Genomic DNA, 13,635 nt, shown 5'->3' on the forward strand with positions numbered 1-13,635 from the left:
AGGACTCCTCACTGAGTGCAGAACCTGGTGCAAGGTTTGATCTCAGAACCCTGAGATCATGACCTCAGCCAAAATCAAGAGTTGGACGCATAACCGACTGAGCCACCCAGGCACCCCTAGGTATTGTAGTTTTAAGATACAGATAGTACCATAGGAGATACTACATCAATTCCATGATCTATTTGCTTATGCCCTTTCTACTTTTATACAGATGGAGGGAGCGAGGAACCACCAGATCGAAGACAGTCAAGTGTAGACTCTCGCCAAAGCCGCTCTGGGCAAGGTAAGTTTTCGTTAAATTTATTATTATTATTATTTTTTCTTTTTTTTTAATTTTTATTTATTTATGATAGTCACACACACACACACAGAGAGGCAGAGACACAGGCAGAGGGAGAAGCAGGCTCCATGCACCGGGAGCCCGACGTGGGATTCGATCCCGGGTCTCCAGGATCGCGCCCTGGGCCAAAGGCAGGCGCTAAACTGCTGCGCCACCCAGGGATCCCTCGTTAAATTTATTATTAGATTAAAAAGAAAAGATATCAGCTATTCCTTTCTAGTACTTAATCTGAAGTTTGAGATTTTCCCTGGGTCTAGTTTAGATATTCTAGTTTCTCCTTTAGGGCTTTAAGTGTAGCGTTCTAAAAGTTATAGGATATCATTTATTTAAGATAAAATGAAAATTTTTCTCATGTCATTTTTTAAATGGTAATACCTTAATAAGGTTTAAAGTAATTTTGGAGCATTGTGATATATATTTGGATATCACTTTTGGAATATAACCAAAAGTAAATTTTTTTTAATTTTTATTTATTTATGATAGTCACAGAGAGAGAGAGAGAGAGAGGCAGAGACACAGGCAGAGGGAGAAGCAGGCTCCATGCACCGGGAGCCCGATGTGGGATTCGATCCCGGGTCTCCAGGATCGCGCCCTGGGCCAAAGGCAGGCGCCAAACCGCTGCGCCACCCAGGGATCCCCCAAAAGTAAATTTTTAACAGTAACATTCATATCAGCACACTGGCTTTTAAAAATTTCATCAATACAATGTTTGTTGTCTTAGCTCTCTCAGAAGAAATTATTTTTGTTTATATTGGTATCTTCAGTTAGGATCTTATTTTTTCCTTCTGTTTGAAATTTAATATGTGCTTGCAACTGTTTTTTTGAAATAACTTTCAAACTAGGTAAAAACATCCTGTATTAGTGAAATAGGCCTTCCCTAATTATCTTATTTAAAATTGTATGACTAGTTCCCCCACATTCCTTTTTCTTCGTAGTACTTATCATCTTTGTATTTATTTTATTTACAATCATGTTTCATAATTGTAGAGATTTTTGTCTGTTTTGTTCATTATTATATTTCCACTGCCAAGAATAAGTACCAGGCATATAGGAGTTACTAAATAAATATTGCTGAATGAATGAAATGATCTCTGAGAGAAAGTGAATTGAGAACCCAAAGTGATGAATATATTACAAAATTTCAGGCAGTCATTTTAACTGATTTATGATTTTTAGAGAATCTTTACTTATAAATAAAAGAAAGTTTTGATTTTAATCCTGTAAAAGTTCCTGGTTCATTTATCCCATAATCCTATTACCTTTTTTCTCCAAGTTTGCTCTTCCCAAGTTTTAGAGTTGTGCTATATTTATAAAGTTGTTGGAGAATGAAAAGAGTAATAATATATGCAGGTTGGAAATTTTAACTTTTACTAGTACTTACTCATTTTTAAATAATGTGCATGGTATTATATTCAGGAATTTGTCTGATTTTTCTCCTTAAGCATTTTTTTTATATGAAAAAAGAACTTAAAATGAATTCTAGTATATATCAAGTCAAGCTTAAACTTTCATAATGTTGTGTCAGTTATATCTCAATAAACCTGGGGGCGGGGAAAGAAAGAAAATAAGCTCACGTATGAGAGACCTTAAAAATAATATTAGTAGAAATTAATAGAAAAATTATACTAATTTTTATTAAATATCATCATTTATATTAAGTGTCATAGAGATGTGGGCAATTATTCTTTTATCATATGGCCCCTGGGCTGTGTCAGTTAAAATATTTTTCAAATCAATAAGTGTAGTTGAGTTTTAATAACAAAAGCTGAACTTAATAACATCAAAATCAGTGATCTCCATGACCTTGAACACAGCTACCTGATCTCAATTAGAAATTACTGGGAATTGAATCATCATCAGAGTTAACTAATAGTTAAAACGTGTTTCTTACCTTCTCGGAGATTTTGTTTGTAGTATCTCTTTACTCAAAAGACAGAAATAAATAGAAAGCCATCTATATTGAGCTGAATGAGCATCTGTACTAAAGGAGTAAAGAGATGGGATAAACACAGACTTGTGCTTTTGCTCCTTCCAGAAACCTGCTAAAAGATCAGTAAAAGGGGATTGGTGAAAAGCCAACATCAACACAATTTTAGAAACTGGAGAGTATATAAATAATTAAAAACTGAACCCTAAGCTCAATAGCAGAGGAAATCAAGAAAACAACCTGATTTACCCTCCAGAAGCCACAAAAAAAACCTCAAGAATGGTAGCATATGGAAATGGAGATGAAAGGAAGATTGGCTGAAAGTCAGTTGAAGAAGCACTTGATTCCTGAGACCTCTTCCTCAAAATTAGTCAGGTGGGCAAGTGCCCAACTCGCCACTCTAAACCTTGGCAAAACCCAGCAACTTATTCTTTGGAATAAAATAGAGATTCTAGACTGGGAGACATCTACCAGGCATAGTTGAGGGCAGTCCTATACTGAAAATAAGACAATTGGATTCCAGTTGTCTTTATCCTACTGACACTAGAATATTGGCAGTTAGGCCTTCATATTTCAGGCAGGAGGTTGGCAGAGTCTTTTCTGAAAAATCTGACTGAAAAGAAAGACACAAAATGTAACCATCAGAGATTCCTTAAAAAAAACAGCCCAGCTAGATAACTCTATGTATCAAAGCTCTCAGTCTCTAGTTCTCTTCTTCTAAATATTAGCAACTAACCAAGGGTTACTTTAGATATTTGAGGAAACCCTCTATTGTATAAAGATAGAGATTAAAATAAATAGAATAAAGCAACTTGGAGAGAATAGAAATTTTGCAGAGAAAAATAATGGAACCATTATTAACATCCTTAAATAAAAGAAACTAATACAGTCTTTTAAGACATATAAGGTTTTGCTTGTTTGTTTTGTTTTGCTGCCTTGTACCCTTTCTTAGGAATATGTAGGCTATGATCCATCAAAAATGAGAAATGAGTTGTAGGAAATAGGAAATTCAACAAAGGAGAAAAGTAAAGAAATCTTTAGGATAACTATGAGAGGTGGGGGTGGGGGAGGCAATCAAACCAGATTGGATTTAGGTTAGAAACCTCCGGAAGAGTTGTCTCAATGAAAATGAGATTGATAGAAACCTGATGCGTTTAATTATCTTCAGAAAAAATTTAAACAATTGGCAAAAAGTTTAGGGTTGGTGACAAATACATGAAATAATAAGTAAAAAACAGTTCTAAATTCAGGGGAAAACAAATAATGTGTAGGAAAGGAGATATTCTTTAGAATAAGTGCTCAGTCCTTGGGGCAGGGTCTGGGGTAGCTGATGTCCATGCCCGTCTTATCACTTTACTCCAGTGTGGTATAAATATTTCCAGTATTTGATTTGGGCCATTATAGTTGGGAAACAGTACTCTAGAGCCCAGTGAGCAAATCAGGTGTATGTGGCCTCTTTTTGTGCAGTTGATGGATTTGATTTGCTTAAGCAATTTTTATTATTTTTGTATCTATGGTCAAGTGGGATATTGACCTTTAGTTTTCTTGCCGCACAATGCCTTTATCTGATTTTGGTATTTGAGTAATGCTGGCCTCCTAGAACCAGCTGAAAGTTGAGAAGTATTTTTTTTTAAAGATTTTATTTATTCATGAGAGACACACACACACAGAGAGAGAGAGAGAGAGAGAGAGAGAGAGAGAGAGAGAGAGAGAAGCAGAGACACAGGCAGAGGGAGAAGCAGAGGGAGAAGCAGGCTCCCTCCATACAGGGAGCCCGACACGGGACTCGATCCCAGGTCTCCAGGATCAGGCCCTGGGCTGAAGGTGGCGCCAAACCGCTGAGCCACCGGGCTGCCCCGAGAAGTATTTCTTCAATTTTCCTAGAATATTTTGTGTAGAACTGGTGTTATCTCATCCTTAAATGTTTGATAGAATTTCTCAGGGAAGCCATCTGGGCCTGGAATTGTCTTTATGGGAAAGTTTTAGGATACAAATTAAATTTCTTGAATAGAATATGACTATTTAAATTATCCTTTTTTTTTTCAATTATCCTTGAGTAACTTTTAAAAATGGGTAGAATCTTCAGTGATGTCTCCTCTTTCATTCCATTTTTCTTTTTTAAAGATTTTATTTATTCGTGAGAGACAGAGAGAGAGGGAGAGGCAGAGATACAGGCAGAGAGAGAAGCAGGCTCCATGCAGGGAGCCCAGTGTGGAACTCGATCCTGGGACTCCAGGATCACGCCCTGGGCTGAAGGCAGACTCCCAACCACTGAGCCACCCACGCTGCCCACTTATATTGATTTCTAATTTAATTTCATTGTTGTCAAAGAACACACTCTTTGAATTGAATTACTTTTTATTGAAACTTGTTTTATGCTCCTGGAAATGATCTATCTTATGTTCAGTATGCACTTAAAAAGGGTGTATTATATTCTTTTGGGGTGGAAGGTTCTATAAATATCAGTCTGGTCAAGTTGATTAATAGTGTTGTTCAAGTCTTCTCTACTTTTGATGATTTTCTGTCTGCTCATTCTTTCACATATTAGGAAAGGAATATTGAAATCTCAAACTCTAAGTGTGGATTTATCTATTTTATCTATTTCTCCTTTCAGTTCTGTCATACTCCTTATAGCACTGTTCTGGTCCCATCCCTCAGAGAGAAAGCAGCCAATAGTGAAATAGGTTTTGGGGGTTGGGGGTGGTGCGGAAGAGCTGGAAGCAAAAGGTTAAAAAAAAAAAAAAAGCCAAGGAATTTTCCGTCAGTCCCATATGGAGCCGCCCTCACTCCATTCATCCTGCCTAACCAGGTAGAGACTTGTCTTGCATCTTTCTTTCCATCCCTGCTCTGCTGTTCCAGGATTTGGATTTCCTTTGAATTTGAGCTGGGAGTTTGGGGACATAAAAAAACATTAGGAAATGTGCCACTGAATTGGTTGTCCTACAGATTAGTTACCCTTCAGATTCTGGTTTCTTCCACAGTTTGCCTGCTACTATTTATTTTTCACAGTCTTCAGATTGCTGTTCTACTTTCCAAGGTTTTTATTTACATTCAGGGGTTTTAGTTACATTCAATTAAGGTGGAGTGTGCTTATTCCATCCTAACCCAGAACTAGCACTCTTCCATTTTATTACATTTTGTGTTTGCCTGTCAGGAGGGATGGTACTCAAATTATTTAACAGTTAATATACCATAGATATCAATGAGCCAGAAGAGATGGCAGTCTGTTCAGAACAAACACTAACTTTAAACAACTGTTATGCCTCTCTAGGTACATAATACTTGATAATCTGCCCTGCCTGATTGTGGATTCAGTTTCTATTTAGTATCTTCTCCAATAATAATAGGAGACATAAGGAAAGGTGTCTGGTGAGATGTCTTTTCTTTGTGTGATAGCTCTCTCCTGTGTGTTAACTTTAGGCATGGAGGGCTCTCTCCTGTGTGTTATACTAGCTAGCTTGGCCTCTGATCTGTTTCTCAGGTACAGTGGATTCTGACTCAAACATAACCACACTTCCTGCTCTAGCTTGGGTCAGAGACTTATGATGTTTTTTGCTTATAAAATGGAGATGGGAGATGCCTGTTTGCAGTGAGTCTGGTCCTACTGTACTCATTCAGATTGCCATCCCTGGGCACTTCCTGCTCCTTGCATCTCTTGCTTCTGTGCCTAAAACAGACCTGGAAACACGCTCATCTTTCACAGTTATCCTCCTACACATGCTCTGGGCTATAATTTCCTCACTCCAATTGCATCTAGTTTCTGTCTTCCATGGATTTCTTAACATTTCTCCTCTATTATTGGCTTTTTGTTTTATTTTATAATGCTTTAAGAATTTACTCTTTTTAAAATACTTTTGTGTCATTCTGCACCACCTGTGTTGTTGCCATTTTAGTCTGAACTATCGTTATTTCTTTCCTTTACTACTGTAATAGTGTCTTAGTTGCCTTGCCAACTTATAGTCTATTATGCATGTGATAGCTCGAGTGCGCTATTAAAATAAATTAAATCACATATTTCCCCAGACTTGAAATAAAATTCCTCAGTAGCCTCCTATCACATTGCCTTTATCATTCCCTATAGGATGCTACCTGAATTGCCCTTTTCCTAGTACTCTGACTCTGTGCCCTCCCACTCCCTCCATTGTCTACTTTGTTTCCTTTCTGCTGGCCTTTTTGTTTAAACATGTTAAGAGTGTTTTCTTTTTAAGGCCTGTAACCTTGCTCTTTCTTGAATAAAGGGCCATAGATTTCTGCTTAGGTCAAGGAAGCCTTCTGTGACCAAATACCCAACCCTAACCTTCATAGTATTTATCACTACTTGAAAATAATTATTTATGCATTTACTTATATATGTGTTTTTTCTTTTTTAGTCTCAGTTACTAGAAAATAGGTTTCATTTGAGCAGACTTTGTCTTGTTTACCACTCTTGCCCTAGAACACTTACATATATGAATTTGTCAGTATTTGTTGAATGAAAGAATGAGCAAGAGGCACTTAGGGTGTTTGGGAAGGAATGTGGATATGCCCAGGCCGCATACTGATTCAGTATTCACTTCTGTTACTTAATGTAACTTAAAAAAGTAAAGCAGTGTAAGGAATTTTGTTGAATGTAGAAAGCTTACCAGAATATCAACTATCTATTGATTTGTGAAATGAGGCTCTTGGCATATGATTTTTTTTTCTTGGCATATGATTGTTAAGACTGATTGTGCTAGTTAAGCTTCTTCTAAGTTAAGGTCTTCTGAGGTTGAGTGATTATTTTCTGCTTTCCAGTATAGCATATTGTATATAACTGAGATGTATTATTTATTGCATTTAGTCTTGTCTGTTGAATCTCTATTTTTCCTGGTAATTTAGGAGTTTGTTAACAGTAGGATTTTTGCACCTAGCACAGTGCTACTGTCTTACAATTAGGCTATCAAATTGACCAAGGAAGCTTATCAATTCTGGGAATGCTGGTTCTGTATTTAATGTGTTGCTTCATCAGAATTGGTTTTGATGTACTAGCTCCATATTATGCAGCAAATGATTTTTCATTAGAGTTCCTCCATATATAAACAGAACTTACTTGGTTCTAGATATTAAGTAAATGCATGAGCCAATGTGATATGATTGAAACCCAATTTTTATTTACTTTTGCAAGGATAGCATTATGCAGACATTAGGCTTTGATATACAAAATGTGTATTGGTTTAGTAATGTTCCAGTAGTAATGACCAGTTCCAGGGTAATGACCAGCTTGTGCTGGAGGACTGAGAAACTGTATAGTGTTTGACTTTGCATGATTCCCATTATCTGTAGCCAGTTTTATTTGATTAGTACATGCTGGTGCATTTATAGTAAATAATACACTAAATTGTCAAATGTGATGTCTTCTGATTATTTTTCTTTCCTTGCTAATAAGTAAAATATTTAGTAGAAATGAGATGTTCATGCTCTTAAAACATATACAAATTATTTTTGTTTGATAAGTTACAAAGGTACCTTTATTAAACCAACAGTGTTTTATTATATAAAAAAGTAAGGAAAATTATTTCAGTATTTAGTGTGTCATTTGTGTATCATTGTAAGAGTATATCTGGTTAGGTGGCATCACTAATGAACAAAATTTTGTATTGTGTTAGTAGTTTATCATTGTGATAAAAAATTTACTTAGTTTTCAACATATATTGCTTTGAAAATTAAAAAAACAAACAAACAAACAAATAATACATATGTGCCAGGCTTTGGGTGAGGTGCTTTCACCCAATTAAATCCTCATTTAATTCTCAGAATAATGCTATGAAGTAGGTATTATTTTCAGTAGGAAAATATTTCAGGCTTTATACTAATCTATACCAAAAGTTTCAAATCAGCTTTGTTGGTATCATGTACTTAGAACCTTTCTGTTCTGATGTTTAAAATATAAATTTTTTAATGGTTGGATAAGGCCTGGAAGAAAAGATCTGACCTTAAATGATAAATCCCTCTGAAGTGCCTTTATTCTAGTCCTATATTTCTTCTGAGATTTAACTTCATGTTGATTATTCTTTGTATAACACTCATTTTTCATAGAATTAAACTTGAAATTGAACCTTTAGCCAACAACTTTTTATTATCTTGAACTTCTAGGGATGTATCAGAATGTGTTTACATATACTTCAGTCATTTTTTTAAATGTGAGTTATAATAATTTTACTGATTAAAAGATTACTTTTTACCAACAACGTACACATTTAAAAAGAAATGTTAAGTAAGGCTTCTTTCCCTTCCACTATCCTAATGTAACCAAGTCTATATCCTTTCATGTTTTTCCCCTGAGCTCATATTGGCATATGCAGGAGTATGTGTGAAGGTGTATGTGTGTGTGTACCGAAAGACTTAAAAATAAAATGCGGGCAGCCCCGGTAGCCCAGTGATTTAGCGCCGCCTTCAGCCTGGGACCTGATCCTGGAGACCTGGGATCGAGTCCCACGTCAGGCTCCCTGCATGGAACCTACTTCTCCCTCTGCCTGTGTCTTTGCCTCTCTCTCTCTCTGTGTGTGTGTGTCTCATGAATAAATAAATAAAATCTTAAAAAATAAAAAAATAAATAAAAATAAAACTAAAATGCAATTTTTAGTTCTATTATCCCCTGTTAACAGTATAGCATGGCCATCCCTCCAGGAGCATACTTAAATTCTAATTTTAAAAAATCTGTACAATGTTTCACAGCATAAGCAACCCATAATTTATTTCACCATTTCCTCATATATGAGTGTTCAGATTTTCAAAATGATTCATAATCATTTATCTAGTAACATCTTAAAATCTTGGAATTTGCAACCCCAAGCACATTTTGTGTCAGAACATACTAAGTATCCTACTTAGCATTATGATAATTGGCCTAGTTAACACTAGAAACATTGTAGAAGCTTCTCCTTGCTTATCCATATTTATGAAAGAAAAGGAATAAAAGCAGGACAGTGAAAAGGGTTGGAAAAGGTTATCTTCCCAAACATCTAGAAAGATTTTGATTAAAATATTCTTCACTAAGTTTTTCTGTCAAGAGATTAAAAATCATAAAATCTCTTTGAAAAACTTTGTGATCTTTCATGAAAGGCCATAAAAGTTAAATAACAAAGAGTGAAGAAGAAACGTGCTAGTAAAGTCTCGGATAAAGTTATTATTGAGTAAATACATTTTTTTTTGTTTAGTCATGTTGGATGTAGTAAGTCTTATTCCTAGTGAGAGATTAAAGACCTGGTTCCCACAAGGGGGCAGAGTAAGACTACCTGAAAACCTTGATATTATAAAGAATATTTATTTTAAATTTGTAGTTGATTTATTAAAGAAGGAAGAGAAAATTACTAGGGCTAGAAATGACCATCCTGTGAACAGAACCATATATTGAGGGCATCCACCCACCTCATCCCCAGTGCAAGCATGGACTCTTGACATGTTGGATACTCAACTGTGGCTCTGGTCATATTGGCCTTGGTGAGTGGAAGTCCATATTACTGAACCCATGTATAAATTCCATCCCTGCTACCATGGCAGCTTTGTTAATGAGCCCTTTGAGCAAGGTTAGAGTGGCTGGGTAGAAAGATGGACTGTGTCCCCCAAATAGATCATCTAACCTGCTGTGTTGTTAAGCACCTTCTCTGCAGTTTGTTCTTTGGTAAGCATTCACATGGGACATAAATTGCTCCATATTCTGTGCCCTTCCAAGTGGTCTATTCACATACCTCATCCCCAGATTTCCTTGTCGCTAGTTTCCTAATTATTCCTTTCAAATCTCTGAATATCCATTAAATACTCTCCATGAGTGAGTTCCTCTGTCATCTCTTTTCCTAGGCAAAGTGAACAACAAGGTACCCTGTTCAAATTTCTGCCACTAGAAAGGTTTCCCTTCCCTAATGCCTTCAAGACTACCACAAAGTGGGGCTGTAGTGTTGTCATCTATAGTGTGTTGTTATCTTACAGAGCTATCAGTAAATAAGCTTGACTTCTTTCTTGTCTTGTCTTTCTTTCTTTTCAGTGAGAGGGTACTAGAGAATTTACCAGATTAAGATCTTTTAAGTGAAAAGAAACTATAGCAGGAGTAGAAACTTTGGGCATCTTAGGTCACTTGCTCATGGGAATTATTTGTGCCTTTAGGACCTGTTCAAGCCTAATCTCATGTACACTTTTTGCTTTTGCTGATGAAGTGCTGCAGTATACACCCAAGCATATTGATTTGTTGGTTCAACAATACTTAGTTCATGATGGCCTGCCAAGGGTCACATGCATTTATTCTAAGGTCCTATGGTAAGCCAAAAGCTAATTTTCAAGAAAGATAGTAGTTCTTACATAAGATAGCATAAGTTTTGTTTTGTTTCTTTTATAAAATAGTAGAGGTCTTCCCTGAGATTTAACTAAAGTTCTACAATAATGATGCAAGAGCCCTTTCTACCACAGAAACCTCAAGTAACATTGGATCTGGTGGGTTATATAACCCAAGAGGCAGGGCGCCGCCTGCAGCCCAGGGTGACATCCTGGAGACCTGGGATCCAGTCCCACGTCTGGCTGTCTGAATGGAGTCTGCTTCTCCCTCTGCCTGTTCTCTGCCTCTCGCTCTCTGTGTGTGTCTCTCATGAATAAATAAATAAAATCTTTAAAAAAAATAAATAACCCAAGAGGCAAAGTAGCCCATATTTGTTGCAAAGCCCCTGTTCTGGGCCTCTCTCACATCCAGCAGTGTTGGTAAATGGTTCACACAGTAGCATGACCAAATGAGGTACAGGTTGCTTAAAAAAAATCAAGGAGGTCTACTAGGCATTGTACCTCTTTCTCAGTAGTAAGGGAGAGTAGATGCAGCATTCCTTGGAAGGGGTATTTTGAATCGCTCAAGACCATAGGGCTTAAAGAAATTTCACAGTGTGGAAGATTTTTTGTGGGGTTTATTTCCCACTCTCTGGCATGCATGTTTTACCACAATATCTAGATCAGTTGCTGCTTCCTGTTCAAGTTTAATCATCATGAATTTATCCGTATAATAGAACAGTAAAGGTGTCCTATGAAATTGAGGGACAGTTAAGGTAAGACAGTGAAAATATATAGCTGATCCTGACAACTGAATGCGTACTGCATATGATTATCTCATTCTTTGGTCAATAACTGCAAACCGGGTGTCAGGGATATGCTAATTTGCTTTAGCAAGAAAACCACATCTAAAATTGTGGTAGCAGTGGGAGTCACAACCTGAATAAGTTACAAAAACACACTGTCATTCTTCAAGATTTGTCTATCTTCTGTATAGGCCATATAGATAAGTTGAATGGGGATGTGGTAAGAGTTATTACCTTTGGATCTTTCCAATGTTTACTGATTGGATCACACTTTTTACCTTATCTCTAGAGACTGAACTTAGTTCTGATATAGTTCTAGAACTTCACTGTATAGTACAGTAGTCACTGGCCACATGTGGCTATTGAATACCTGAAGTGTAGCTGGTCAGAAGGGAGATGGCTGGTCAGAAGGGAGATGTGTTGTATATGTAAAATATACACCAGATTTGAGACTTTCTTTTTTCTGTACATTTCAAGAATATTTGCCTTTACTTACTGAAGCATTGTTATAATAGTTGCTTTAAGGTCTTTGATTTTGATTCTGACATCTGTGTAATCTCAGGAATGCTGTTTAAGGACTTTTTTTTCTCAGTTGAGCTTTTCGTGTTTCTTCATATGCCATATGATTTTGGATTATATTCTGAACATTTTGAATATGACTGTGGGTTTTATTTAAGGCTTAAGGAGAATGTTGATATTTTTTTTTGGTGTGGTCAGTGGCAGTCAACCAGAATTTGTTCAGGACACAGGTTCCTGCCTGCCCTCTGGGGGCTGTAGTTCCATTGTCAATTCTGTTTTCTAAGCATCTGCAGTACTATTTAGATGGGTCTCATAAATGTGATCCAGTGTCCCTTCTGGGATCAAAGTAGTGGTACATCTTGTTCAGAGCTCAGATGAGCCCAGAAGTTCTTATACAACCTGATGGGATTTTTTTCTTGATACCCCTTCTCACCTCAATCTCATGAACAATTTCCAGCTCCCTTTCTCCTCAGCACTCTTGCTAAAACACAGACTCTAGTTTTCCCATTCTGCTGTTCAATTCCTATTTAACTGTTTGTATCTAGATCAAGAGATAAAAGGACATAGAAAGGGAAGAAAGCAGTAAGGATTCACCTCAGACTTGTGGGATCACAATTTTTGGGGTCAGAGAACAGGGTTCCTTCTCCCAGGTTGTTAGGTATCTGCCCAGTCACCATCTCTGTGTTGCTGCTGAATAGAATTGCCTGGACACTGTGATAGAAGATGAGGGGGGCGGGGAGAGGAATTTCCCTAGTCTCTCAAACCAATAAGGGCCCCCTTTCCTACTCCTTACCAACTATGTAGAGATTTTCTTGGAGCTTTTTCTTACCTGGAATACACTTCTGAGTTTTAGGTGTCCAGGTCAGGAGGTATCTGAGGAAATAACACGGTAAACTCATCACCACTTCAGTGGAACTTAATACTCTGCACTCTTTTCCCAATCCTCTGCTACTATTTATTTCAGTCCTCAGATAGCTACTCGAGGCATTCTTTTTATTTTTTTTTTGTTTGTGCATTTAAATTTTTTTAAAAATAGATTTAATATTTTAGAGTAGTTTTAGGTTCACAGCAAAACTTAATGGAAAGTACAGAGTTTTCAGATGCCTCTTGGACCCACATGTACATAGTCTCCCTCATTATCAGCATCCCTCACCAGACTGGTACCTTTGTTTATAGTAGATGACCCTACCTTGGCATATCATTATCATCCGAAGTCCATAGTTTACAATAGGGTTTATTCTTGATGTTATACATATTATGGGTTTTGACAAATGTATAATGACATGTGTCTACCATTATAATATCTTAGTTTCACTGCCCTAAGAATCTTTTGTGCTCTATTTATCCCTCCCTCCCCCTAATCCCTGCAAACCTCTAATCTTTTCACTGTTTCCATAGTTTGGCTTTTTCCAGAATGTCAGACTATTGGAATCATATAGTATATATCCTTTTCCAGTTAACTACTTTCACTTAGTAGTGTGCATGTAAGGTTCCTCACTGTCTTTTCATGACTTGATAGCTCATTTCTTTTTATTATTTTTTAATTTTTTAAAAAAGATTTTATTGATGTTTTCATGAGAGACACAGAGAGAGACAGAGAGACAGGCAGAGGGAGAAGCAGGCTCCATGCAGGGAGCCCGACATGGGACTTGATCCCAGGTCTCCAGGATCAGGTCCTAGGCCGAAGGCGGCACTAAACCGCTGAGCCACCCCAGCTGCCCGCTCATTTCTTTTTAGTGCTGAATAATATTCTCTTTCCTGGATCTACCACAGTTTATTTA

General features: G+C 36.9%; 1 protein-coding gene across 5 annotated transcripts in view; it reads left to right on the plus strand.

Moving 5' to 3' along the window:
- The window catches only part of TANC2 (tetratricopeptide repeat, ankyrin repeat and coiled-coil containing 2), a 366,267-nt gene that overhangs the window by 110,787 nt on the left and 241,845 nt on the right, over positions 1-13,635 (plus strand). For all 5 annotated transcript variants that reach the window (XM_055321616.1, XM_055321584.1, XM_055321595.1 and 2 more), the window contains exon 3: positions 212-283. In XM_055321616.1, coding sequence (XP_055177591.1) covers positions 212-283 — 72 coding nt within the window. The remainder of the gene's footprint in view (positions 1-211; positions 284-13,635) is intronic.

Source organism: Nyctereutes procyonoides, unplaced genomic scaffold, assembly GCF_905146905.1.
Source record: "Nyctereutes procyonoides isolate TBG_1078 unplaced genomic scaffold, NYPRO_anot_genome, whole genome shotgun sequence".
NCBI lineage: Eukaryota > Metazoa > Chordata > Mammalia > Carnivora > Canidae > Nyctereutes > Nyctereutes procyonoides.